The 23846-nt window shown below is 32.4% G+C and overlaps 4 protein-coding genes across 9 annotated transcripts; 2 read left to right on the top strand and 2 right to left on the bottom strand.

Annotated features, from left to right (window-relative positions):
- Nucleotides 1-1833: 1833 nt before the first annotated feature.
- Nucleotides 1834-5347, top strand: LOC114183721 (putative leucine-rich repeat receptor-like serine/threonine-protein kinase At2g24130). 2 transcript variants are annotated; one of them, XM_028070838.1, is made up of 3 exons: nucleotides 1835-3705; nucleotides 3811-4620; nucleotides 4723-5347. In XM_028070838.1, exons 1-3 carry the CDS (start codon nucleotides 2097-2099, stop codon nucleotides 5136-5138), a joined length of 2835 nt encoding a protein of 944 aa, XP_027926639.1. In that variant the 5' UTR covers nucleotides 1835-2096; the 3' UTR covers nucleotides 5139-5347. The 2 variants fall into 2 exon arrangements, with proteins under 2 accessions (XP_027926638.1, XP_027926639.1); XM_028070837.1 differs by having other exon boundaries at nucleotides 1834-4620.
- Nucleotides 5348-9725: 4378 nt separating this feature from the next.
- LOC114185566 (shikimate O-hydroxycinnamoyltransferase-like) lies at nucleotides 9726-14406 on the bottom strand. Of its 3 annotated transcripts, none has more exons than XM_028073381.1 (3): nucleotides 13891-14406; nucleotides 11588-12521; nucleotides 9726-9965 (listed from the first exon to the last, which is right to left on the bottom strand). In XM_028073381.1, the coding sequence occupies exons 1-2, from the start codon at nucleotides 14296-14298 to the stop codon at nucleotides 11622-11624; spliced, it is 1308 nt and encodes a 435-aa protein (XP_027929182.1). In that variant the 5' UTR covers nucleotides 14299-14406; the 3' UTR covers nucleotides 9726-9965; nucleotides 11588-11621. The 3 variants fall into 3 exon arrangements, with proteins under 3 accessions (XP_027929182.1, XP_027929181.1, XP_027929180.1); XM_028073380.1 differs by having other exon boundaries at nucleotides 9726-9956; XM_028073379.1 differs by lacking the exon at nucleotides 9726-9965 and having other exon boundaries at nucleotides 11093-12521.
- LOC114185567 lies at nucleotides 10388-10937 on the top strand. Its single transcript, XM_028073383.1, has 2 exons — nucleotides 10388-10543; nucleotides 10663-10937. Exons 1-2 carry the CDS (start codon nucleotides 10393-10395, stop codon nucleotides 10860-10862), a joined length of 351 nt encoding a protein of 116 aa, XP_027929184.1. The 5' UTR covers nucleotides 10388-10392; the 3' UTR covers nucleotides 10863-10937.
- A 3176-nt stretch (nucleotides 14407-17582) lies between the features above and the next one.
- LOC114185154 (magnesium transporter MRS2-1) lies at nucleotides 17583-23047 on the bottom strand. Of its 3 annotated transcripts, none has more exons than XR_003604754.1 (7): nucleotides 22698-23047; nucleotides 21462-22071; nucleotides 20285-20413; nucleotides 19850-20182; nucleotides 19719-19766; nucleotides 18385-18678; nucleotides 17583-17786 (listed from the first exon to the last, which is right to left on the bottom strand). XR_003604754.1 is itself a non-coding variant. In XM_028072709.1 (6 exons), the coding sequence occupies exons 2-6, from the start codon at nucleotides 22050-22052 to the stop codon at nucleotides 18448-18450; spliced, it is 1332 nt and encodes a 443-aa protein (XP_027928510.1). In that variant the 5' UTR covers nucleotides 22053-22071; nucleotides 22698-23047; the 3' UTR covers nucleotides 18143-18447. The 3 variants fall into 3 exon arrangements, 1 of the variants encoding a protein (XP_027928510.1); XR_003604755.1 differs by having other exon boundaries at nucleotides 17583-17783; XM_028072709.1 differs by lacking the exon at nucleotides 17583-17786 and having other exon boundaries at nucleotides 18143-18678.
- Between the last annotated feature and the right edge of the window lie 799 nt (nucleotides 23048-23846).

The raw sequence follows: 23846 nt of genomic DNA, 5'->3' as shown, positions 1-23846 counted from the left end.
TGATAAAAATAATTATATCACTATTAAAAGAGTAAAATATATTATGGTAGATAACTTAAATATAGGATTTTTAATATTTTATGATCTCGTGAAGTCTAAATCCAGTGATTTTATACGAGCTACATTACTTAAATATATATATATATATATATATATATATATATATATATATATATATATATATATATGTTATATTGAAATAAAATTTAGAAAATATTTGAAGATGCCCCACTCATATTGTATGTATAGGAAAGGGTTGTAATGCATGTTATTAAAATGGCATCCCACGCATAAGGTTGTGGTCTTTTGCGTTTGGATTAGAAGAAGCAGGTAGCAAAGTAATAAATGACGATGACACTATAAGTTATACTAAATCTATGCGATAAACAAACATGGTATTGTTTACCTCATCTATTAGGCAACCAAAACCTTTAACCCAACTAAACAATGGGAATAGTTATAAAAATGTTTCTTAAACAAACCCTTTCTTATTCAATAGTTCAGTTGTTGTGTGCCATAATTAATGAACAAACACCAACATCATAGGAACCACGTACGCATGGACTCTCCTTAGAATATACTACTAGGATGTGGATTCGGCAAATTTCCTGTACTACAATTTGTAACTCATGTTTTGATAGATTTCATAGTCTTACATGGTTTGATCTTATATTATTTAAGAGTTTTAGAATAAAACTTTGATAGAATTTTAAACTTTAAAATAACAATGTATCGAATGTAGTGATTGATCCCTCAAATGTGATGATCGACTCCTCTAATGTAATGATTAACCCTAATAATAATATTTCTTAGACTTAAGGTCAGAATATTACGTTAAAGAATCTTTTGTATCTAAACATTTTTTTTAATTGAACAGCTAATAAAAAATTTAGCGTTATTTCAAAAATTCTGCTATTTTTTATATCAAAGATTGATAATATAAAATTTAAATTATATTTTTTATGTTTTTAAAATATACTATTCTTTTTTATTTTTAAATATATTATAAGAGCTTTTAACATGTCAAAATCAATATATTATAAAAATATAAAAGAGAAATAACATAAAAATACTAACACAAAATATATAGTCACCTATACAAACATTTTATTGCACGAATAGAAAAATAAATAAAAAATATTTTCAAAAATTCACGATTACAAACTTAGTGTCACTATATATAAAGAAAGAAACAAAAAAATTATGACACCCAAAAGTTATAACTACTTTAATGATACAATAATATATATGTCAATAAATATTATAAGAATTGATGATTATTGTCGTTGACCAATGAGATGAACAAAATACGATGTGAGTGAAGAATCGTATATTTGTTCCAAGTAAAGTTGTCTCGTTATGGTAAATAATGTTTTAAGAAAAATTTGATATCGATGTGTTGTTTTCATCTTATGTGATCTAGAAGATATAGTATATAATATTAAAGACAAGGGAAGAATAAACATTTTTATAAGAATTTAAACTAAAATTTTATAATTTATTAAATACTAAATTAAAGAAAAACAAATGCAAAAATAGGTAATTTAGTGAGTCCGTAAAACTTACACGACACTGAGTTGACCTATCCAACCACGTTACGATCGAGGTTTTGTGTTCTTGTACGAATCCCACTGAACACAGTGAAACCAAGCAATTGCTTAGACATTTTCCTAAGATTGTCAACTTAGTTTGCATACGTTGCTATGTGACGTTTGTGACAAACGCATTGCTTTGCACAAAAGGAAAAAAAAAAAAATCTGCTCTTTCTTTTAATATTTCTGGGTGCTTCGCAGCCATTTTTGCAATTTAAAATTTCTACTGGAGGGGTGTGTGTGTGAGTGCGCCACTGTTGAAAGCAGAAGCAAAGATTGCACGCTGCGTTGGAAATGTGAGTTGAGATCATCTCCATCTTCATCCATTACCAATTGACGCTTAACTCAGTTGAGAATCCACTCATCTCCAATCATGGATTTTTCTTCAAATCATCATCGCATTTCTTCAAAGTTTTCCACTATGCCAGAGCATTCTTCAACTCTCCAATCTTGCATTGTTATTGCCAGAAAAACCAGATTTTATGGTTTTCTTACATCATCAACATGGTTTTCTTACAAACCTTGTTCCTCCTTTTACTTGTAACATTTGGTCACTCCTTGCACCACCACCTCCACCCTTCTCATTCTTTACTCACTGATAAAGCTGCGCTTCTGGAATTCAGAAAAACAATCGTATCAGACCCATTTTCCTCACTTGCAAACTGGGTTGAAGCTGTTCCTGTGTGCAACTTCACAGGTGTTGAATGTGACAGATCCCATAATCGTGTTATACGACTAATCCTATATGATAAAGCTCTTGTGGGGCTCCTTTCACCTGTTCTTTCTAATCTCACTGGACTGCACAACCTTGAGATAGTTCGAAGTCACCTATTTGGTATTATTCCCCGTGAATTTTCCAACCTCAGACGCATTCACAGCATCATCATTGAGGGCAATAATTTGCATGGCTCAATACCAGACTCCTTTTCCATGCTTTCCAAGCTCAACATTCTGGTCATTAAGGAAAATAACATATCAGGTTCGCTTCCTTCATCTCTCTTTTCCAACTGCACTCTGCTAAATGTTGTGGACTTCTCCAGCAACTCGTTGAGTGGTCAAATCCCGGAAGAGATTGGAAACTGCAAAATCCTGTGGAGTATCAGTTTATACAATAATCAATTCACTGGGCAGCTTCCACTCTCGCTCACCAATCTATCGCTTCAGCATTTAGATGTGGAGTACAATTATCTATCTGGCGAATTACCTGCTAAGTTTGTTAGCAACTGGCCTTATCTCCTTTACCTTCATTTATCATACAACAACATGGTAAGCCATGATAGCAACACCAATCTTGATCCATTTTTCACTGCTCTCAGAAACAACAGTAATCTAGAGGAGCTTGAATTGGCGGGGATGGGCCTTGGAGGAAGGTTCACCGATACTCTCCCCAGCCAACTCAACAACCTAAGAACCCTGCTATTGCAGGAAAACCAAATTTTTGGATCAATCCCTCGTGGCTTAGCCAGCCTTTCAAGGCTTTTCATTCTAAATTTAACATCCAATCTTCTGAATGGAACTGTATCTTCAGATATATTCAGATTGCCGAGGTTGGAACAACTTTTCTTGTCACACAACCATTTCAAAATTCCAATTCCAGAAGCAATAGGCGAGTGTCTCAATCTGGGTCTATTGGATCTGTCACATAACCAATTCTCAGGTAGGATTCCAGACAGTTTGGGAGATTTGGTTAGACTAAATTCATTGTTTCTCAACAATAACCTTCTCTCAGGAACAATACCTCCCACATTGGGACGGTGCAGTAATCTGTATAGGCTTGATTTATCCCACAATAGATTAACAGGAAGCATCCCACTGAAATTGGCAGGCTTGCGTGAGATCAGAATTTTCATAAATGTTTCTCATAACCACCTTGAAGGTGACCTGCCAATTGAGCTCAGCAAATTAGAGAAGGTTCAGGAGATAGATCTTTCGTCGAACTACCTCACTGGAAGTATCTTCCCTCAGATATCAGGATGCATTGCTGTTTCAATGATTAACTTTTCAAACAACTTTCTTCAAGGGGAGATCCCTCAGTCCCTGGGTGATCTGAGGAACCTTGAATCTTTTGATGTTTCACGAAATCAATTATCTGGATTGATACCAGCAAAACTTGGTAAAATTGAAACGCTCACTTTTCTCAATTTATCATTTAACAATCTGCAAGGAAAGATTCCATCTGGTGGTATCTTTAATTCAGTTTCAAACTTGTCATTCTTAGGGAATCCAAAACTCTGTGGGACGATTGAAGGCATATCTTTGTGCTCTCAAAGGAGAAGATGGATTCATGGTCGTTTGTTATTGACTATATTGATTTTGGTGATCTTGGTATCAACCTTGTTGTCAATAATTTGCTGTGTAATTGGATGCAAGCATCTTAAAGCAATCATCAGCTCTCAGAGGACTGAGGCAAGCAAAAATGCAGGTAGAGCAGAGTTGATTAGTAACTTCCCAAGAATCACGTACAAGGAACTATCAGATGCCACTGGAGGATTTGACAATCAGAGACTCGTTGGATCAGGTAGTTATGGACATGTCTATAGAGGTGTTCTCGCGGATGGGACACCAATAGCAGTAAAGGTGCTGCATTTGCAATCTGGAAACTCTACCAAGAGCTTCAACAGAGAATGCCAAGTTCTGAAGAGAATTAGACACAGGAATCTTATAAGGATTATCACAGCATGTAGCCTACCAGATTTTAAGGCTCTTGTTCTACCTTATATGGCCAATGGCAGCTTGGAGAGTCGCCTCTATCCTTCTTCTGGATCATCAGAATTGAGTATTGTCCAGAGGGTGAATATTTGCAGTGACATAGCTGAAGGGATGGCCTATTTGCATCATCATTCTCCTGTCAGAGTCATACACTGTGATCTAAAACCAAGCAATTGTCTCCTCAATGATGACATGACAGCTCTTGTCTCTGATTTTGGGGTTGCAAGGCTGCTTATGAGTGCTGGAGTTGGGGCTACTGATAACATGTGCAACTCCAGTGCAAATTTGCTTTTTGGATCTATTGGATACATTGCACCAGGTAATTAATTAATCTGTGTATCTTGCAAAATTAAGCATCCATGATTTCTGATAATATTTTCCACTAGTTCAAATAATAAGTCATCCATGATTTCTGATGCAGAATATGGATTTGGTTCCAATTCATCTGTCAAGGGAGATGTCTATAGCTTTGGCATTCTAGTTCTTGAGATGGTGACTAGAAGAAGACCAATAGATGAGTTGTTTGTTGGTGGGTTAAGTCTGCAGAAATGGGTGAAGGTTCATTTTCATGGAAGGGTGGAAAAAGTGGTAGATCCTGCTTTGGTGAGAGCCTCAAGAGATGAATCCCAAGAGGTTAGAAAGATGTGGGAAGTTGCTATTTCGGAGTTAATCGAGTTGGGACTTCTCTGCACACAAGAGTCACCTTCGACAAGACCAACCATGCTTGATGCAGCAGATGACTTAGATCGTCTCAAGAGATACCTTAATGGGGACACAGCAGCAACTTTTGCCTCTTCTCTAGGAATTTCATCTTCCACAATAGCTGGTGACTGCTGAGCCCAATGGCAGATCTTATTTCTGAATTTCTAAATTATGGTAACAGTTGTTAGAAATCCAAGCGTGAGTCTAAATTCTACATTGACCAGAAATGAGAACGTAGAGCACTGTATAAAAATAAAGATCCATAAATTTATTGTTTTAAGGTTTTGTGTTAAGAGTGATATTAATACTTTATATAATTGGACTCATTTCTCGTTGGTGTTGTATTTCAGACTATCCTAATGAACCTAAGTGTAACACTTATGGGTAAACCATGATTCAAGAACAGAGTGCAAAATCAATACTTTATATATGTCCATGATATAACCAACTTCAATCATTCAACTAACTTTCTACGTAGTACTATCTATCATTCGTGATCTGTATTATATAACGTGTCGTTTTGTTACAGATTTTTTTAATGATGTCTATGGATTTCCTCAGTTTTATCTTCTTCTTGTTGCTGGTCCTTTATGCTATTTGTGACTTGATGTTCATCTTTAAGCTTCGCAAAATTCTCTTTAATTATATAGTCTCACATGTGATTGTATCATTATTAAGTTTTAGAAATATACTTGTCACCCACTTTTGTTGTTACCAACTACATTAGTCTCACTTCCATCTCAATTTCATTATTTTCTCATCATTTAGAAATTGAGATTAAAGGTAATTAAAATATGTATTTTTCTCAATATTTTTTATTTAATAATTGTTTCAAAATCCCCAGAGAAAACATTTGAAATCGGAAATCGGAAATAATGCAACTCAACGTAAGTAAATGGTCTGGAATGCCAGTCATAATAATAAACATAAATTTCTCTCCGGTTTATGTTTTTGTTTTCGAAAGAAAAAATAAATTTTTATTTATAACAATATATAAAGAAATATCATTTTTTTATCTATATTTCGTTATTTTAGTTTTATTCTTAATTATTATCTTAAAAATTAATTATTTAATAAAAAAATTATCTTTAATCTTTATTTTAAAAGAAAAATTGTCTTTAACAATTATTTTAAAATCGGTGTACATATTTCTTTTTTAATTTTCCTTTAAACAAATTTAAAAAAAAAATAATTATTTATTTTGTTTAAGTTTTAAATCAAAATTTTAAAAACTAATTATTTTATCCATGACAATATAAAAAGAAGATATCATCTTTTTTGTTCATATTTCGTTATTCTTTTGTGTCTAAAAATTTCTTTTGTTTTTAACCGTTGTTTTAAAAATTTCTCTTATGTACATATTTTATTTTTCTAATTTTATAATTAACAACTATTTTAAAAATTCATTATACATTGAATTGAACAAAATCGAACCAGACCGAAACAAATCGGACTGAGCCGAACCGAACCGAACTGAATGAACCGAGTTGAACTGAACCAAATCGGACCAGACCGAATCGAACCAGACCGGACCAGACCAAACCAAACCAAATCGAATCAAACCAAATCAAACCAAAACAAACCGAACTGAACTACTTTTCAATTGTGCTGAATTTTAAAACACATCGATAAAAATGAGAAAATTTAAAGGAAAGTTTTACACTTTGATAATTAATTAATATAGAACAAATGGAGAGTCGTTTTGTAATGTGCGTAAAAAACGTCACACCCAAAAGCTTTTTCAGCATCAACACCACAATCATAAGGTCCTTAAAGAATTGAAACATAGTGTCTTTCCCCAAATTAAATATAGCAATATAACAATATATAAAGAAGATATTTTCTTTTGTGTTCACATTTAGTTATTCCAGTTTTATTCTTAATTATTATTTTAAAAACTAATTATTTTATCCATGACAATATATACAGAGGATATCCTCTTTTGTATCCACATTTCGTTATTCTTTTGTGTCTAAAAATCTATTTTGTCTTCAATCGTTTTTTTAAAAATTTATTTTATTTATATATTTTATTTTTCTAATTTTATAATTAACAACTATTTTAAAAATTCATTATATATTCTTTATTGAACTGAACCAAATTGAACCAGATTGAACCAAATCGGATCGAACCGAACCGAACCAAATCGAACTTAATCAAATCAAACCAAATCGAACCGAACTAAACTGAACTACTCTTCAATTATGCTGAATTTTAAAACACCCCGTAAAAAAGGAGAAAATTTAAAGGAAACTTTTACACTTTCATAATTAATTAATATAGAGCAAATAGAGAGTCGCTTTGTAATGTGCGTAAAAACTGTCACACCCAAAAGTTTTTTCAGCACCAACATCACAATCGTAAGGTCCCTCTTAAACAATTGAAACATAATATTTTTCCACTTTTATCCTTAATTATTATTTTAAAAACTAATTATTTTATCCATAACAATATATAAAGAGGATATCCTCTTTCTTGTCCACATTTTGTTATTCTTTTGTGTCTAAAAATCTCTTTTGTCTTTAATCGTTGTTTTAAAAACTTTCCTTATGTACATATTTTATTTTTCTAATTTTATAATTAACAACTACTTTAAAAATTCATTATGTATTCTTTATTGAACTGAACAAAATCGAACCAGACCGACCCAAACCGGATCGAATTGAACCGAACTGGAATGGACTAAATCGAACCGGACCAAACCGAATTGGACCAGACCAAATCGAACCAAATCAGACCGAACCAAACCAAACCAAACCGGACCAGATCGAATCAAACCGGACCGAACCAAACCGAACCGAATCAAACCAAACCGAGCCAAACCGAACCGAACCAAATCGAACTGAACTACTTTTCAATTATTCTGAATTTTAACACACCTCGAAAAAAATGAGAAAATTTAAAGAAAAATTTTACACTTTCATAATTAATTAATATAGAGCAAAAAAAGAGTCGCTTTATAACGTGCGTAAAAGATATTACACCCAAAAAAATTTTCAGCACCAACACCACAATCCTAAGGTCCTCTTAAAGAATTGAAACATAATGTTTTTTCCCAAATTAAATATAGCAATATAACAATATATAAAGAGGATATCCTCTTTTGTGTTCACATTTCGCTATTCCAGTTTTATCCTTAATTATTATTTTAAAAACTAATTATTTTATCCATGACAATATATAAAGACGATATCATCTTTTTTCTCCACATTTCATTATTCTTTTATGTCTAAAAATCTCTTTTGTCTTTAATCGTTGTTTTAAAAACTTCTCTTATGTATATATTTTATTTTTCTAATTTTATAATTAACAACTATTTTAAAAATTCATTATATATTATTTATTGAACTGAACAAAATCGAACCAGACCGAACCAGACCGGATCGAATTGAACCGAACTGGAATGGACTAAATCGAACCGGACCAAACCGAATTGGACCGGACCAAACCGAACCAAATCAGACCGAACCAAACCGAACCAAACCGAACCAAACAAAATCAAATCAAATCGAACTGAACTACTTTTCAATTGTGTTGAATTTTAACACATTGAAAAAAATGACGAAATTTAAAGAAAAATTTTACACTTTCATAATTAATTAATATAGAGCAAAAATTTACACACTTTGTAATGTGCTTAAAAAATGTTACACATAGAAGTTTTTTCAGCACCAACACCACAATCGTAAGGTCCTCTTAAAGAATTGCAACATAATGTTTTTCCCCAAGTTAAATATAGCAATATAACAATATATAAAAAGTATATAAAGAGGATATCCTCTTTTGTGTTCACATTTCGTTATTCCAATTTTATCCTTAATTATTATTTTAAAAACTAATTATTTTATCCATGACAATATACAAAGAGGATATTCTCTTTTGTGTCCACATTTCGTTATTCTTTTGTGTCTAAAAATCTCTTTTGTCTTCAACCGTTGTTTTAAAAACTTCTCTTATGTACATATTTTAGTTTTCTAATTTTATAATTAACAACTACTTTAAAAATTCATTATATATTCTTTATTGAACTTAACCAAATCGAACCAGACCGAACCGAACCGGACTGAACCGAACCGAATCGCACCGGACTGAACTGAACCAAACCGAACCGAACCAAATCGAATCGAACCAAATCAAACCAAATCGAATCGAACTGAACTATTCTTCAATTGTGTTGAATTTTAAAACACCTCGTAAAAAAGGAGAAAATTTAAAGGAAGGAAAATTTTACACTTTCATAATTAATTAATATAGAACAAATGGAGAGTCCCTTTGTACGTAAAAAGTGTCACACCCAAAAGTTTTTTCAGCATAATACCACAATCGTAAGGTTCTCTTAAACAATTGAAACATAATGTTTTTCTCCAAATTAAATATAGCAATATAATAATATATAAAGAGGATATCCTCTTTTGTGTTCACATTTCGTTATTTCAGTTTTATCCTTAATTATTTTTTAAAAAACTAATTATTTTATTCATGACAATAATAGAAACAACATAATAAGAACAAGTAGAATTTAAAAAATCATTATAACTATTTTCCTAATGTCGTGGAAAACTAACAACAGGTTGTTTATGCTCCTTTATTCGTCATAATATATAAGTAAGTTTACATTTAAACTAAAACTATTTCAAATGACTTCACTTGTTTACATTTAAAAGATCTATATGCAGATAGCATACAAAAACAGAATTGAAGCAATCTGACATTACCATGCGATGAGAAAAAGGAGAATAACTGTGTAATATATTACTAAGCTTTGACATGTAATTGAGAATGTTGGGAGCACTTTTACATGCTCACATTGTTTCAACAATCTTATCAAAAGAAACTGACTTTAATATCATGGATGACTCAGAAAAGTGCACCAGATGTTATCTCAACATGCTACTTTGAACACAGCAAGCATCTGATGCAAAGCAAAGAGGTAGAAGAGACCTCTGCAGCACTCTGCTTCCCCTTCCAGCAATCACATAACACAATATTTACTAATTATTTAACAAAATAACTGAGACCTTAATTTATTAAAAAAAAAAAAGGGTCTACATTTTCTATACACACATTATCTTAAAATATGCGTGTAAGAAGAAGATTCAGATTTAGCAGCCTTCTTTTTCTCATACATCATTTTTAAGGACGGCCTGTTCATGTTCATGTATGAAAAAATCTAACATTTTCTACCCATGAATATTCATTTATGCATATAAAATTAGTAATCAATTATGTCGTATAATAGAGTACAATGTTTATTCAGAAAAAGTTGTTTCTTTAAAACTGGTTAAAACATATTCCCTAGATCTAGATCGTTCTCCATTGATGGAAGGAAAAGGAAGTATATAAGTGTAGAGAAAACATCAACTCCCCCATCCCTTTAACAAGCTCACCCATGGAGACAAAATTTCTTACGTTTCTCCTCTTCCTTTCATGTATTCAAGCCATTTCAAGTTCAGATTTTGACAGAAATTTCAGTTCAGAACAGACAGTTGCAAACGCAAACCCCTCCAAGAGCAACATTGTGCTAACACAGGATCAAGTGGGTAAGAGAGAGTTGATTAATGTTTCAAACAAGAGCATCATCATATTATTTATTATTTCCGTAAGTAAACTGTGCATCTTTTTCCTACATATTTATTAGTACTAGTATTTGCAACTGCAGAGAAGCATGGAATCGCAACGAAAGCACTAAGGAAGGACATAGATGTATCTCATGGCTCAAAAACACAGAAAGGAAAAGGAGCTACTGGGGGACAAGATGTTAATCACCGCCCAACCCACAGCTCTGCTGCATCTTCTTTATTACCCTGCATCTCAACTCTATGTGCATGCCTCATTTCATACCTACCATTATTTTCTTAATTTCTACTTCCTCTAACATATGCCAAATGTTTGAGTCTCTATACCATGATATCGGAAAACACAATAATGACTATGGTCACTCTGCATTTTATATTAAATAACCTTCATTATTCACTCAGATTAGTTTCGATATAGTACGTTAATCCCTTTATCAGCACATCTCTATGAACTTGTAATCTTGTCTTAATGGATGCTTAAACAGTCAAATGTTTCCACCACACGATTACAACTTACACAGCCAAATCATTAATAAAATGGATTAATTTGAAGTGCTTTATCCGCCGCAAATTTTGGATTTCAAATGTTGAAAGTTGAAAGTATACATGGGTTGCTGATGCCTCTGAGTCAAATCCACTTATTAGAATGATACCACCTCCATCTCTCATCTTAAACTAATACATTCAAGGACCTTCTTCATTTTATGTTACTCAACTCAAAGTGAACTTAAATTCACCATAAGAATATAGAGAAAAATACACATAGCATTGGTAAATGCAGTCAGTCAATTATGGGATTGCACTGACACACAAATGTTTGACAGATACATACATGTGACATCAAATGGATAATACGAAGGTGTCCTTGTTTCCAAGTTCATTCATATTTACGGATTATCGTGCTTTGCGAATGCAGTCTATTATCAAATTGTATAACTGGATATATTCATAGAGTTTATGAAAAAAAAAACAAAAATACTTAAATTGAAGTAAGAAGTAAAACATCACCTTAGAATCGATGGGGGCAAATTGAAGCGAGAGTTCAAAAGTCATAAAACAAATCCTGAAACACTTTCATTCGGTCAGGAGGAAGAGCGATTGCCACAGACATGTTGCCATCATTTGTTGAGCTGGGAATAATGAAAGAAAGCCCCTCGTAGGCAATCCCACCAGGTCCCATGAAAATGGGTCTTCCCCAACCAAAGTCAGCATCATGGATCGGAAGCCTTACCCAGCTAGTGATGCCAAGGTTGGGACACCGAAAAGTATGTGATCCACGAACAAGAGCTTTTAGATCAGGCTGAAGCTCTAGATAATCAAGAGCTGATCTCAAATATTCGTTGTCCATTCGCATCAATGCATCGTGGATTCTGCTGGCAGCATACCATGTTGGTTTTGACATGAGATCGCCGGCGACTGCTACAGGAGTGGTGGTGAAGATGACATTGCCAAAGTAACCAGGGGGAAGGGGGGGTTGCAGCCTTGACCTTCCATCAGTTGCAATATACAATTTTGTTTCTTGGTCATGAGGGAGTGCTCTTGCCTTGCACACACTTCTCCATACATGACCAGCCAGCATCTCGTAAGAGCTATAGCTGATTGAGTTTCCATCCTCTCTGGACTTGGCCTTTAGGGTGTTGAGTTGGTGGCGGGTCAATTTGAAAGTGGAGACGGCGGTGGCGGCGGCATCAGAGCCTGGTTTTTGGGGTTGCAGGGGAGTGTTCATGGGTGGTGCAGGCTTGTATTCGATGTGATCAAAAACAGGACGAGGTGGATCTCGGGCACGGAGCAGTGTCCTGTCGATGAACGGAGGGAGGGAAATATCCAAGCCTCGAGCAACATCGGACCATGCATTGATGAAGTGAAGACCCGATGCCCCATCTGCTACGTGGTGTTGCATACCAACACCTAATGACACCCCTCCACATTTGAAATATGTTACCTGTAAATATTTTTCTCATCTTCTCAGATGTTTCAAAAATAATACAAAATTGCAAACGCTGAAAACATACAAACATGAAAATTATGTATGTGATCTCAAAACATCATGGGATGTCAGTCGATGTAATTTAATCTAAATAAAAAGGATATTTTTTATATCATATTTTACACAAATTTTAGAACATCGAATTGCTGCCAGTAATATCTAAGGTAAATATTTTTTTTATATTACTTACACGGAAAATTCATTTTTAAGAATATTTTAATCATTAAAAAGGTTCACTTTTATAATAATAAAAAATATTACTTTTATTTATAAAAAACAATTAAAATAAAATATGTGTAAAAAAGAATTGGTGTGAGAGTAATAATTCCCGGTATCTAATTACAGGTGAGTGGTTGGAACGCTATCGATTAACCGTATGCTACTAATTTTTTCATAAAGGTAAAATAGTTAACTCGGGCCCAACCAAATCCATGCTTCTCACGTGGATTCCCACTTCTCTTTAGCGAGTAACATCATTTTCAAAGTTTTTTTTTTTCGATTTTTAATATCAGGAAGTACTTGCAAGTTTATAAATATTTAAAGTACATAATATATTAGGACTTACGACTATACATTTTGGCGACAAGTTTTAATGCAATTGATTATTTATAATACCATATTTCTGCTTTCGTCTCTACAATTTAGGCAGTATTCTCCGGCATGTATTATCCCACCATTGTTTTGTTTATATATTTAAAAGATGGTACATAAATTAATTAATATATTTATTTATACTAAAATTATTTTAAAATATAACGAATAATAAATATTTATTTTGATTTATCAATGGTGTGTTTAAGACAATGCAAACCTAAATCATACATTATTCATGTATGTCTTTTAATCCAGAGTTAGTTTTATTTAATTAAGTAGTAGATGTAATGTAAAATGAGGCATATAAGTTTTAATCATATATATGTCTAATATGTAACAGACATATATTCGTTCCAAAGTCACGTAATTTTTCAACAAACAGGTTTAAATATTCGAAACAAACTATAATTAATTACTTGGAAAGCATTTCAGAATAATCTACAGTATTTTGGTAAAATAATTTGTAATCCTGTTTTTTAAAATAATAAATGCTATCTTAATAAAAAAAAATGATTTTAGGTAGATAAAAAAATGAGTGTTACGAGAGTATTATTGTTTATATAAATGGGTGTGGGTGAAGGTGTAGGTGTGTATCCGGTAAAGGCAAAACTCATGAATAAACTAAACCTTGATATCAACGTCAAGCTTGGATCAGAAGAAAACAATAGAACTGTGGGGAAAGGAGCGTGTAAAGTGTGAATGAAGAAGTAACAGAGAAAAGAAAACGGACCTGAAGAACTAAGAGCGGATAAGTTTCGATCCCGGCAGAATAATCCACGGCGGGGATGAGCTGCCGGAGCTCAAGGGTGGGTGAGAAGTCGCCGAAGTCGTCGATGGCGGCGGTGGTGTCAGCCTCGACGAAGAGAACTCCCTGACCGTCGCAGAAAAGCTCGACGCGACCGTCGTCGTCGCGGCGGAGGCGGGCGGCCATAGGATAGAAAGGGACGAGGGCCTTGCTGAGAGCCTCCTTCATAACGGTTGTGTCGAAGAAATTGGAGGCACCGTTTGGCCTGTAGAAATAGACGCTGGGCGTGTGGAAGTTTGGCACCACCAAATCGACGTTGGAATTCCACAGCGCCTTGGGCGGCGTCTCCTCCGCCGGGCGCACCATGGTGGATTGCTTAACGTTGATCAGCATATCTGTGCTCCCTCCAAAAAACCAGAATGCAGAATTAATTCCTGAAAAGAGTGTTGAAAAGTTTGATGGTGTGGGTGGGATGGGATTTGGTGGCTCTAACTTGCTTTTAAACTTGACAATGCAAACCGAAGCAATGCAATGCAATGCAAAATTAAGCAATGTTGGATGGATCGGACCCACTCACCAAATTCAACCTTTACCCTTCCGCCACGTCATTATCCCTTCCACTAGTTGGTAAAGATACTGTATTTTCTTGATGAATTTTTAAGAAAGAAAAAAAAAATATTTGACACCATGACATATTATTGGGAAAATAGTCTTTAATAAAAATTATTTTTTATATTTTTAGAATAAAGAAAAAGTAAATAATAGTGAAGGATAATAGTATAAAAAAAAGATTGATATCAAAATATCATTATCTTTAAAAGAAATAAGTTTTAAAAATTAAATTTGATAACTTTATCTTATGACAAAATGATTTTATATCTAAAAAAAATTTAAATAAAAATAAAATAAGTTAAAATGTAATTTTATATTACTTTATTTCAATGATATAAACTTATATTACTATCATGTGTATAAATTATAAATTTATATCATTGATTATCACGTAAACACAAGTGCATGTGTACGTATTTTTTAAATATAAATGATATTATATTAATAGGTGATAATAGTGTAATGTTATTAAGTTAATATATAAAATAAATATATATTTATTAAAAATAAAATGAAATGAATAGAGAGAATAATGATTGATAAATAAAAAAAGAAAAAAAATAATCCGTTTTATAAAAAATAATTAAAAATAATCATTAATTTTATAAAATTTAAGAAATAATTATATTGTAAATGATATAATTGATATTATGAAATGTGGACACAAAAGAAAAAAAATCATCTTTATATATTTATATATTGTTATAGATGGTTTAACGTGTCAAATTAATAGTTTTAAATTTATTTAATTAAATATATTAATTAACTAATTAGATATTGGTGATGCTAGGAGCGGTGCAGTACTGTTAATGAATGAAGAAAGTGATGCGTCAATGTGGACAGAAATGGGAGAGGTTTGACTAAGGTGTTGAGGTAGAAGTGGGAAATTAGTAGATTGGATTTAACATTTTAAATTATATGATATAATAAGTAGGAATAAGTTTAATAAAAAAAATGTGAAAATGCCAAAATTAAATAATAAGGAAAAGTATAAAACCTTGTCCTATTAACAACACAAATTTTCAAAATAAATATGATTTACAATTAGATATGGAAGGTTAAGTGTTTCCTAAGTTAATTATTATTCTCGGGATTTCGTGTGAGATACTTGAGTTGCCCTATCTCTTTTTAAATTACTATATTGACATATAACACAGAAAATATTGAAACTTTTATGTATAGTTATAGATACTTCTTCAAATTTTTGTAAAAATAATATTTTTTAATAAATTGTACTATTTAACATAGTTGTTATTGGCATGAAGAGGTTCAACAAACAAGTATTTTAGTTTTTTTTTTTATCCCATAGGACAAGATATAAGTGATGATATGCAATATTGATCAACTATAATGGATTTTATCATGTTTAAAGACAATGAGTATGTAATGGAAGAATAAACCTTGATTTTTTTTCTTTTTAAATTAACTATAAATGTTAAGTATCATTTTGGTTAAATTTGTGGTTAAATTTAACATTCAACTGTGGTTGAATTTGTTTTACGTCCTCTATCACTAAATTTGATACATAAGGTTTTCTCTAAGCAAGACTTTTTCTACTTCCATCAAGCTAAATATAAATATATTTAAGTCTTTTTGTTGATATAACTTTGATATAGATAGATAAATGAGACTTTACATTGAATGAAGTAAACATGATGGTTGACAAACATGATGGCTTAGGAATAGCAGAAACAAAAAAAAAAAAGACAAATATATTGAAAATGATCTTCAATGTGATGGTTTTAAGTCAATAATAAAGATCTATACCACTTATTTTGATTCACAGAAAATAGAAAATACAAAAAAGAATTGAAAACTTTACATATTTTTAAGGATAAGAGATGGTTTATTTCGTAATAAATTATAATAATATTGATAATTACATTAATTAGAATCCATATCACACTAAAATGAAGTGTTTTGAAAGAGAAAATTTATGTTGATAGTCACTAAAATATAATTCTTAGTTTTCTTTGAAAAAAAAATCAATATAATTAAATAATTACAAAAACACACAAAAATATAATTTTAGTTGTAAAAATATTATTTAATTTAACTCTGTCACTATCAATGTGATTGTAGACAATGAATGAATGAGACATTTTGCCAACTCAACTAAAAAAAGAGATGTTATTTTTTATCCATATTTAGAAAATATAATACATTATTTTAGTAATCCCACACGTAACACGTTTGATTATTAAACTTTAAAAATAACCCTTTTGGTTAAGTGTAAAGTTTTAGGGATGATTATAAATGAATTGGTTAAGAGAATGGGAAGGAGAGGTGATAAATAAGAGTAGGGTTTGCACCGATTTTAGGGTTTAAGTTCAACGGGATTGGGTCCCACGTACATCAATATTATGACTTATCACGGTTTATAGGCATTAAAGATGTTATAACAAGTTTGCGATACTTGATGTTAAATTTGGTGAATCTGAGTTTTGTCAAACTACTTTCCCATCACTTTCTAGATGGCTGCAACCACTCACCCAACCACAACAATTTATTGTTTAACTATTCGGCCCTTAAATCTTATTCTTATCTGCAAAATTTGTCCTAAAATATCAGACATTTACAAAAAATATTTAATGATTTTGTAGTTCTATTAGACATAAACAAATGTGTTTCCTTAAAATATAAGCAATATTATGAAATAATTTTCTGTGAATACAAAAGTTAAGTTTAAATATTTAAATGACTATAAATATATATATTAAACAACTATCTATGATCTATAATGATCTATAAAGAAATTCTTTTCTTCTGATACATTCATTTCATATTGCTATTTTATCTTAACTATACTTTACAATGGAAATAAAAATAAATGATCTAAAAGTAAATACACACTTCAAAAACTACCTATATATTTATGTAACTACTCACTACGTTTTATTTAACCATTATAATTAATATATTGTATTTTTCTTAAATCATGAAGCTGGATTTCCCGCTAGTAAGTATCAATAACATATATGAGACTTGGAATTGGACTAATAATGTGGAGCTCCTGAAATGGGGTTTACTTGGATAACAGTTTTTGCAGAATTTATATACTATGATGACAGCACAACAACCATTTCATTTAAGTTGGTATTTGATTGTGATGGGCAATTTGAGAGGAGAATATAATGCAAGCCAAGTGTAGGAATGTCATGAAACAGACACTGAAGAGGCAATGAGAGGAAACAATGGATATTAACCCTTACATATGAATTGAAATCTTCCGTAAATAATCCAAGTTGGTGAAAAGCCAGTTCCATCTTCTGTCAATAAACAATGAACTGTGTTAGCAGTTGTTTTCCCAAGTTTTCACTCATAATAACCAGAGCAGAACTTAGAGGACTTCAGGTACCTTTGCCCTCCAAGAGACGTAATGTTTAAGGATTAAGGATGTTAAACATTACGACAAATAGTGCAATGTAACAAAGTTGGCAGATGAGGTATACATATCAACTCAAGAATAACAAGGAGAGCTACTTTATCCAATAAAATTGTAGTATCACATCATTTATCTGTTTCCTTCAAATTTTATGTTAATTCAAAGTTTGATTTACTTAATTTTCATGTAATCTTATTTAAACCCAATACTTAATTATCATATTAAACATAAAAATATATCTAACATCAAACATAACCATAACTTTTACTTCCTTCGACCCTCTCAACCCAAGATGATAGCGGTAAAATAAAGATGTTTTGTCCATTCAGGTATTCTAACTAATAATTCTGTCCATAAATATAGACATGACATTACCGAATCAGATTGTCATGATAAATAGCCTAAAACCTGATACAAAATTGAATTGAAAGAATAGCTCTGTGTAAGAGCCGGCTTTCCTTTTGAATGCTATGATTGCATACCAAACATGAAACATTGGTAGAGAGGACGCAATTATTTAATCTTCTTCATGGTGGTATAGCTTTCTATAGGGGCATGAGTCTTCTGTACTTGAAGAACCACACGAATGCAGAAAATATAAATACTCCACAAATTCCTGTTATTATAAGGACCCACTGGAAAGCAGAGGGGACATTGAATAATGCAATTTCAAAATTCATCCCAAATATTCCCGCTACCACTCCAAAAATGGCAACCACAAATGTAGCAGTTGTGAGTAAAAGCTCGAACTGGATAAGCTGATTCCGCACATTATCCTGTGAGGAAAAAAGTAGAGTTATTCTAAATTAAAATAGGTTAAATTACTCATTGATCCCTACTGTTCATCAACAAACTTTACCTTGTAATATTTACGCCTCAAAATTAACTATTATATATATATATATATATATATATATATATATATATTTTTTAAACCCTATGACTTTAGACGTCAGGGGCTAAAAGAGATTAAACATGATATGTAGAGAGACTAAAAGGAATTACAATTGTGTAGGAAGTAAACGAATAACTTCTTAAGTATTAGGACCAAAAGATAAAGTATTTACAACTATAAAGATTAAAAAAGTAATTAAACCATTAAAATAAGGTCTGTTTAGGTAAGCTTTCCTAAACACTTAGTAGAAAAAAAAAATTAGCATATGCATAAGTAAAAAAAAAAATTAAGAAGTTTATATCAGAAAAAATCTATAAATTAGCTCATGCAATAGCTAATTTTAATTTATGGATAAATTTAGCTTACTTTTCCTTTTAATTTTTTGTTTTCCTGTAAGTGTTTGTGAAGAAATTCATCAAAACAAAGTGTCGAATCGTTTTTGTTCTTCTAGAGCCCTACAGCATGATAATCAGAAATACTACGGGGGAGTTTGTTTCAAGTTACATATTTATATTGCCACAGTGATCACATTCCCCAAGAATATCATGCCTAAAATATGATCCCATGAAGATGTTTCAGAGGCACTTTGTAATTTCAGAAAATAGAATAGATTTATAGAACTTAAAAGGTGAAAAACTAAAAATGGAAAAAATGAAATGGAAATTGGTGGTTATTGAAGAAACTAATTTCTCTTCCCATGAAATGTAAGATACACAACTTTCACTGAGGAAATAAGAAGCTATTGTCCCATTCGCCAACAATCTTAGGGCAACAAAATTCAAAATACTCCGACCTCTCCCCATTGTGAGTTTTAGTAAACATGTTCCGTAATTTGCACTTGCATATATATGATCAGACATAGAAACACGACCAAACTAGGATAAACAAAATTGGCATAAACCCCACGAAAAGAAAACAAACCAGTTGGATGTTTATGAAATCTTCTGTGTCATCAATGTATTCTTTCAACTGAAACAAAAAAGCAGGAAATAGTGGTTGGTAAACTGTCTGAAACCAGAAAGAAAAGGGTTGGTGCATACAACAGTGTTTACCGATGTCAACTTGTTTAGAGTGCTGTCAATGACAACAAAGTATGCTTCCAGCAACATCTCAAGTTCCTCTATACTTTCCGTAGTAGTTTCAGAACTTCGCATGCTCTCATGTCGACTTCTAGCAATACTGAAGCTCTTTTCAAGCTTTCGAGAATCAGGAGGTGATGACACAGGAGAAACCGGGGCAGAAATGGATGCACCATCAACTGATTTATATCCAACCATAGATTGATCTCCATAAAATGACAACTCCATCCGTCTTTTCTTCTCAGTAAGATACATTTCAGCCATGTCACCATCATCGTCCATAAGCTGCTCTATTTCATCTCTAACCTGAATATATGCATTTGCAAAGCAAATACTAATAAGACAGAAAATATGGTAACTGTTACTTCCAATAAAAAGTGGAAAGAAGGAAATATAAACCAGCATCACCTTCTGAACCCTCCTGGTCAAGGCAACAAGTCTGCTTTTCAATCGACGAACCCGTTCCAAATTTAGAGTACTGATCTTTGATGTCAGTTCGTCCAACAAGGGATAAGCTTCAATTTCTAACTCTGCTGCCTTTTGTAAATGGCCAGAACAGAAATTCAATTTTTACAGAGTAATTTATCCAAACCAAATGAACAGGAATATCAAAGAAGAAAATATTCTACACAAGCACATGGATCAAGAATTATGTTTGAATACAATATGAAAGAATTTGAGTTTTGAACAATTATGCAATCACTTGATTAATGCTGCCATATCAAATAATTTTTTCAATATCAATGAAGACCATGTGAAGAAAGTGGAGGTAATACTGTTGCCTTAAATAACTTTTCATCATACCTCTTAACAATTACATATTATCTACGGTTGACCTCCTTGGCATACAATAATATGCATATATCGACTGTATCTACTGTCAACTACTGTTTCCCACTTTCCACCACAATGAACCTAACATTAACATGTAGAAACTCACGAAGAAATGCACAGTTTCATATTTAATTTTCCTTAGTTCTCACTTGTAAGTAACACCCATACAAATTTACCACCAACAAACCACATAAGCTATATGATACATCAAATTGAAATCATCCAATTACTGCATAGCCAAGTGATCCTCCTACAACTTTCTCAACAATAGGATCTAGAGACAAGTGTTTACATTAAAGGTCAAATAAGGGATTATGAAGTTGGAGGTGGGAGGAAATTTCAATAACCAAATCTTTTAATGCCAACAGGAAACAACTGCGATATTCATCCAATTTAAGTTGTATAGGTGGTACATACTGGCTTTCTCTAAAAATATTTCCTACAGAACATTCTAAACTAAAGACTTAGCAAACTGTTACCAGAAAAGGGCAGTTCGGCCTTAATCAGCAGGTCCAGATAAAAAAAAAACAATTACCAACAAGTTCACTCAACCTTAACATGGTCATACTTCCCCCATATGGCGAAGATTAATATTGACAGAAACTCAATGTTATCATGCAGACTATCCTACAGAAGTACAAGATCTCTGTTGATAGCAACCAAAGAAAAAAAGAAATGAAGAACAATTTAAATTAAAAAAAAAAAAATCAGAATTTGTTAGTCTCTAACATAAACATGTACTTCTACGAACCTGAGAATCAAGAAATGTGCAAGCCGCCTCCAGGGCAACTTCAAGAGCCCTGAACTCGAAAGGTAAATAATCAGGGGAAGAGTTGTTAAATACATTATCAAAACTCCTACTTCCCCTCCTTCGGTTCACGTCAGAACCCTCTGATTGCCAAACCTCGCCTACCCCATTTGCTGTCAACCGTCGTTGTAGCTCCATTACATAGTGCAATACATAACTATCAAGGGAATTCAAGAGAAGAACTTCATCTGCTGTAATGATACACCGTATCTGCTCCAGATTTACAACAATAGCTTTTTCCCTGCCAAGGATTGTTGATGGGTAGACAAACAAAGGATCAAGTAGGCGAAGATCACGAGCAGGTAGATCACAACGTCGCATCATGGTAAACTTGTCTACTTCAATGGCTTGAGAGTTTCCAGATGTGTCAACACGAATCCATGATCGGAGACCTTGGCCTCGCTTCTTTAGCCCCAGAACATCCACCCCTTGGAAAGCATGCCTTCCAGAGGCAGATGGTCGATTGGCAACCTCTCTTACATTAAGAGCCGAAGCAGGTTTTGGTGGTAGCAGCCTCTCCTTGAGATCTGCCATTGTGAAGTTTCACCAATAACTGAAAGCACATGTGAGAAAAGAGCTTTAACCACCCACTGATTCCAACAATATTATACAAACAAATTATCACTCATGATGGATAGTATTGATCTATCTAGACACACGTCAATCTCTCAACATATTTGTGGCCCCAACAGATGAAGAGTGCATCAATTAGGAATCTCCCACAGTATATTCAATGACATCATGGTCTGAACAATAATAGAAGTCTCACACAACTACAAGATAGTGGGAGGACGAGGCTCATGCCCTAATTGACCCCTTACAAGTTGGCTTTGGCCACATCATAACTGCACAACAGTCTTCACTAGCTATCTCAGAGAAGCACATCTCATGATGAAGTAATCAATTAAGTTACCAATACAAATACTATGCACTAGAGTACGATTATTAACTTATTCTATCAAAAGGAAATATCCAGGTTTCGGAAAATAACGAGTCCAGCCACCTGATACTATTGGAATAACACATGTATATCATACCCCAAACAAAGCATCTATTCTACATATGTCATCCGATGATAAAAGACATAGCAAAAATAAAAAATCACGCGTTTTTTAAAGAACAAGTCAAAATCTTCACACCACAAGGCATTCATAGACTTTATACAAGGAAGAATCATACCTCCGACTTTCCGACTTTACTTCAACAGAAATCGGATAATTGCCGAGATTCGCAACAAATCCGACAAGGTAATCTATCTTAAATTATGCGGGAAAACCGACAAGAAAGGGCTTTTTACCGAAGAAACTCGAAACAGAAGAAGGGGGAAAAGTAAGAAGATCAAAGCCCTTGAATTAGAGTTGGGGAAATACATGAAATAGAGAGAAACTGGGATTGATTAGCGCCGAATTATGAAGAAAAATAGTTCAGAGCGAAGTCCGTAGTGTTTTTGTGTCCGCGGTGTGTGTGTGTGTGTGTGTGAAGTTCGTCACACCTTCAGACACTGCGCAGAAGAAGATAACAACAAGCCACAGAAACAGAACTCAAGTAATCTTGTGATTATAATTAATAATTTACTGATTATTATTATTATTATTATTATTATTATTCCAAAAGTAATTAACTTAATATGTCACAACGTGAAAAAATGTAATAAAAATTAGTTATGCACATTCATATAATAAATTATTAACATATTATTTCTTTTAGTTTTATGCTGAATCTAGCGTGGTTGCCAGTATAAAATTATGATTGAATTTGCTAAATAAAATTTCAACAATATATAAACAACTAAGTGAGTGTCACCCAAAATTAATACATCCGTTAAAAATGTATACAATTTTTATATTATTAGTTAATGAGTAATTCTTATACACCTTTATATTCCTTAATTGGCCTGGATTTGGAATTTTTAATTAATATTCAATATTTTTTTTCATTAACAATGAAAGCAACTTTAATATCGAATTTCCATTTCTGAAAAAAAAAAATATCCTGCATAATTGCTGAAAATATAAAACTCGACACATGATATTATATACCTTTGAAACTGCAAATTAACTCAACTATTTTCGGATGAAGTTGAGTATTTTGTTATCAGGAGTTAAAATTGTTTACGGAATATTATATTTAGACATGATATTCCTATAAATATATTTTGCTGATATTTAATCATTTAAAAAAAAATTAAAAAGCTATTTAAACAATAACTTCTATTCCCATGAAAATATTATATACCTACCCTTTTCTTAAATGAGTTATTTTTACAAAGTATATATAACTTTTCTCAAATCATTAAAAGTAATAATTTTGAATTTAATTGTTTTAAAA

This window comes from Vigna unguiculata, chromosome 5, assembly GCF_004118075.2.
Source record: "Vigna unguiculata cultivar IT97K-499-35 chromosome 5, ASM411807v1, whole genome shotgun sequence".
NCBI classification, from domain to species: Eukaryota; Viridiplantae; Streptophyta; class Magnoliopsida; order Fabales; family Fabaceae; genus Vigna; species Vigna unguiculata.
The sequence above is the reverse complement of the archived record's forward strand: the minus strand, read 5'-3'. Positions and strand labels throughout refer to the sequence as shown.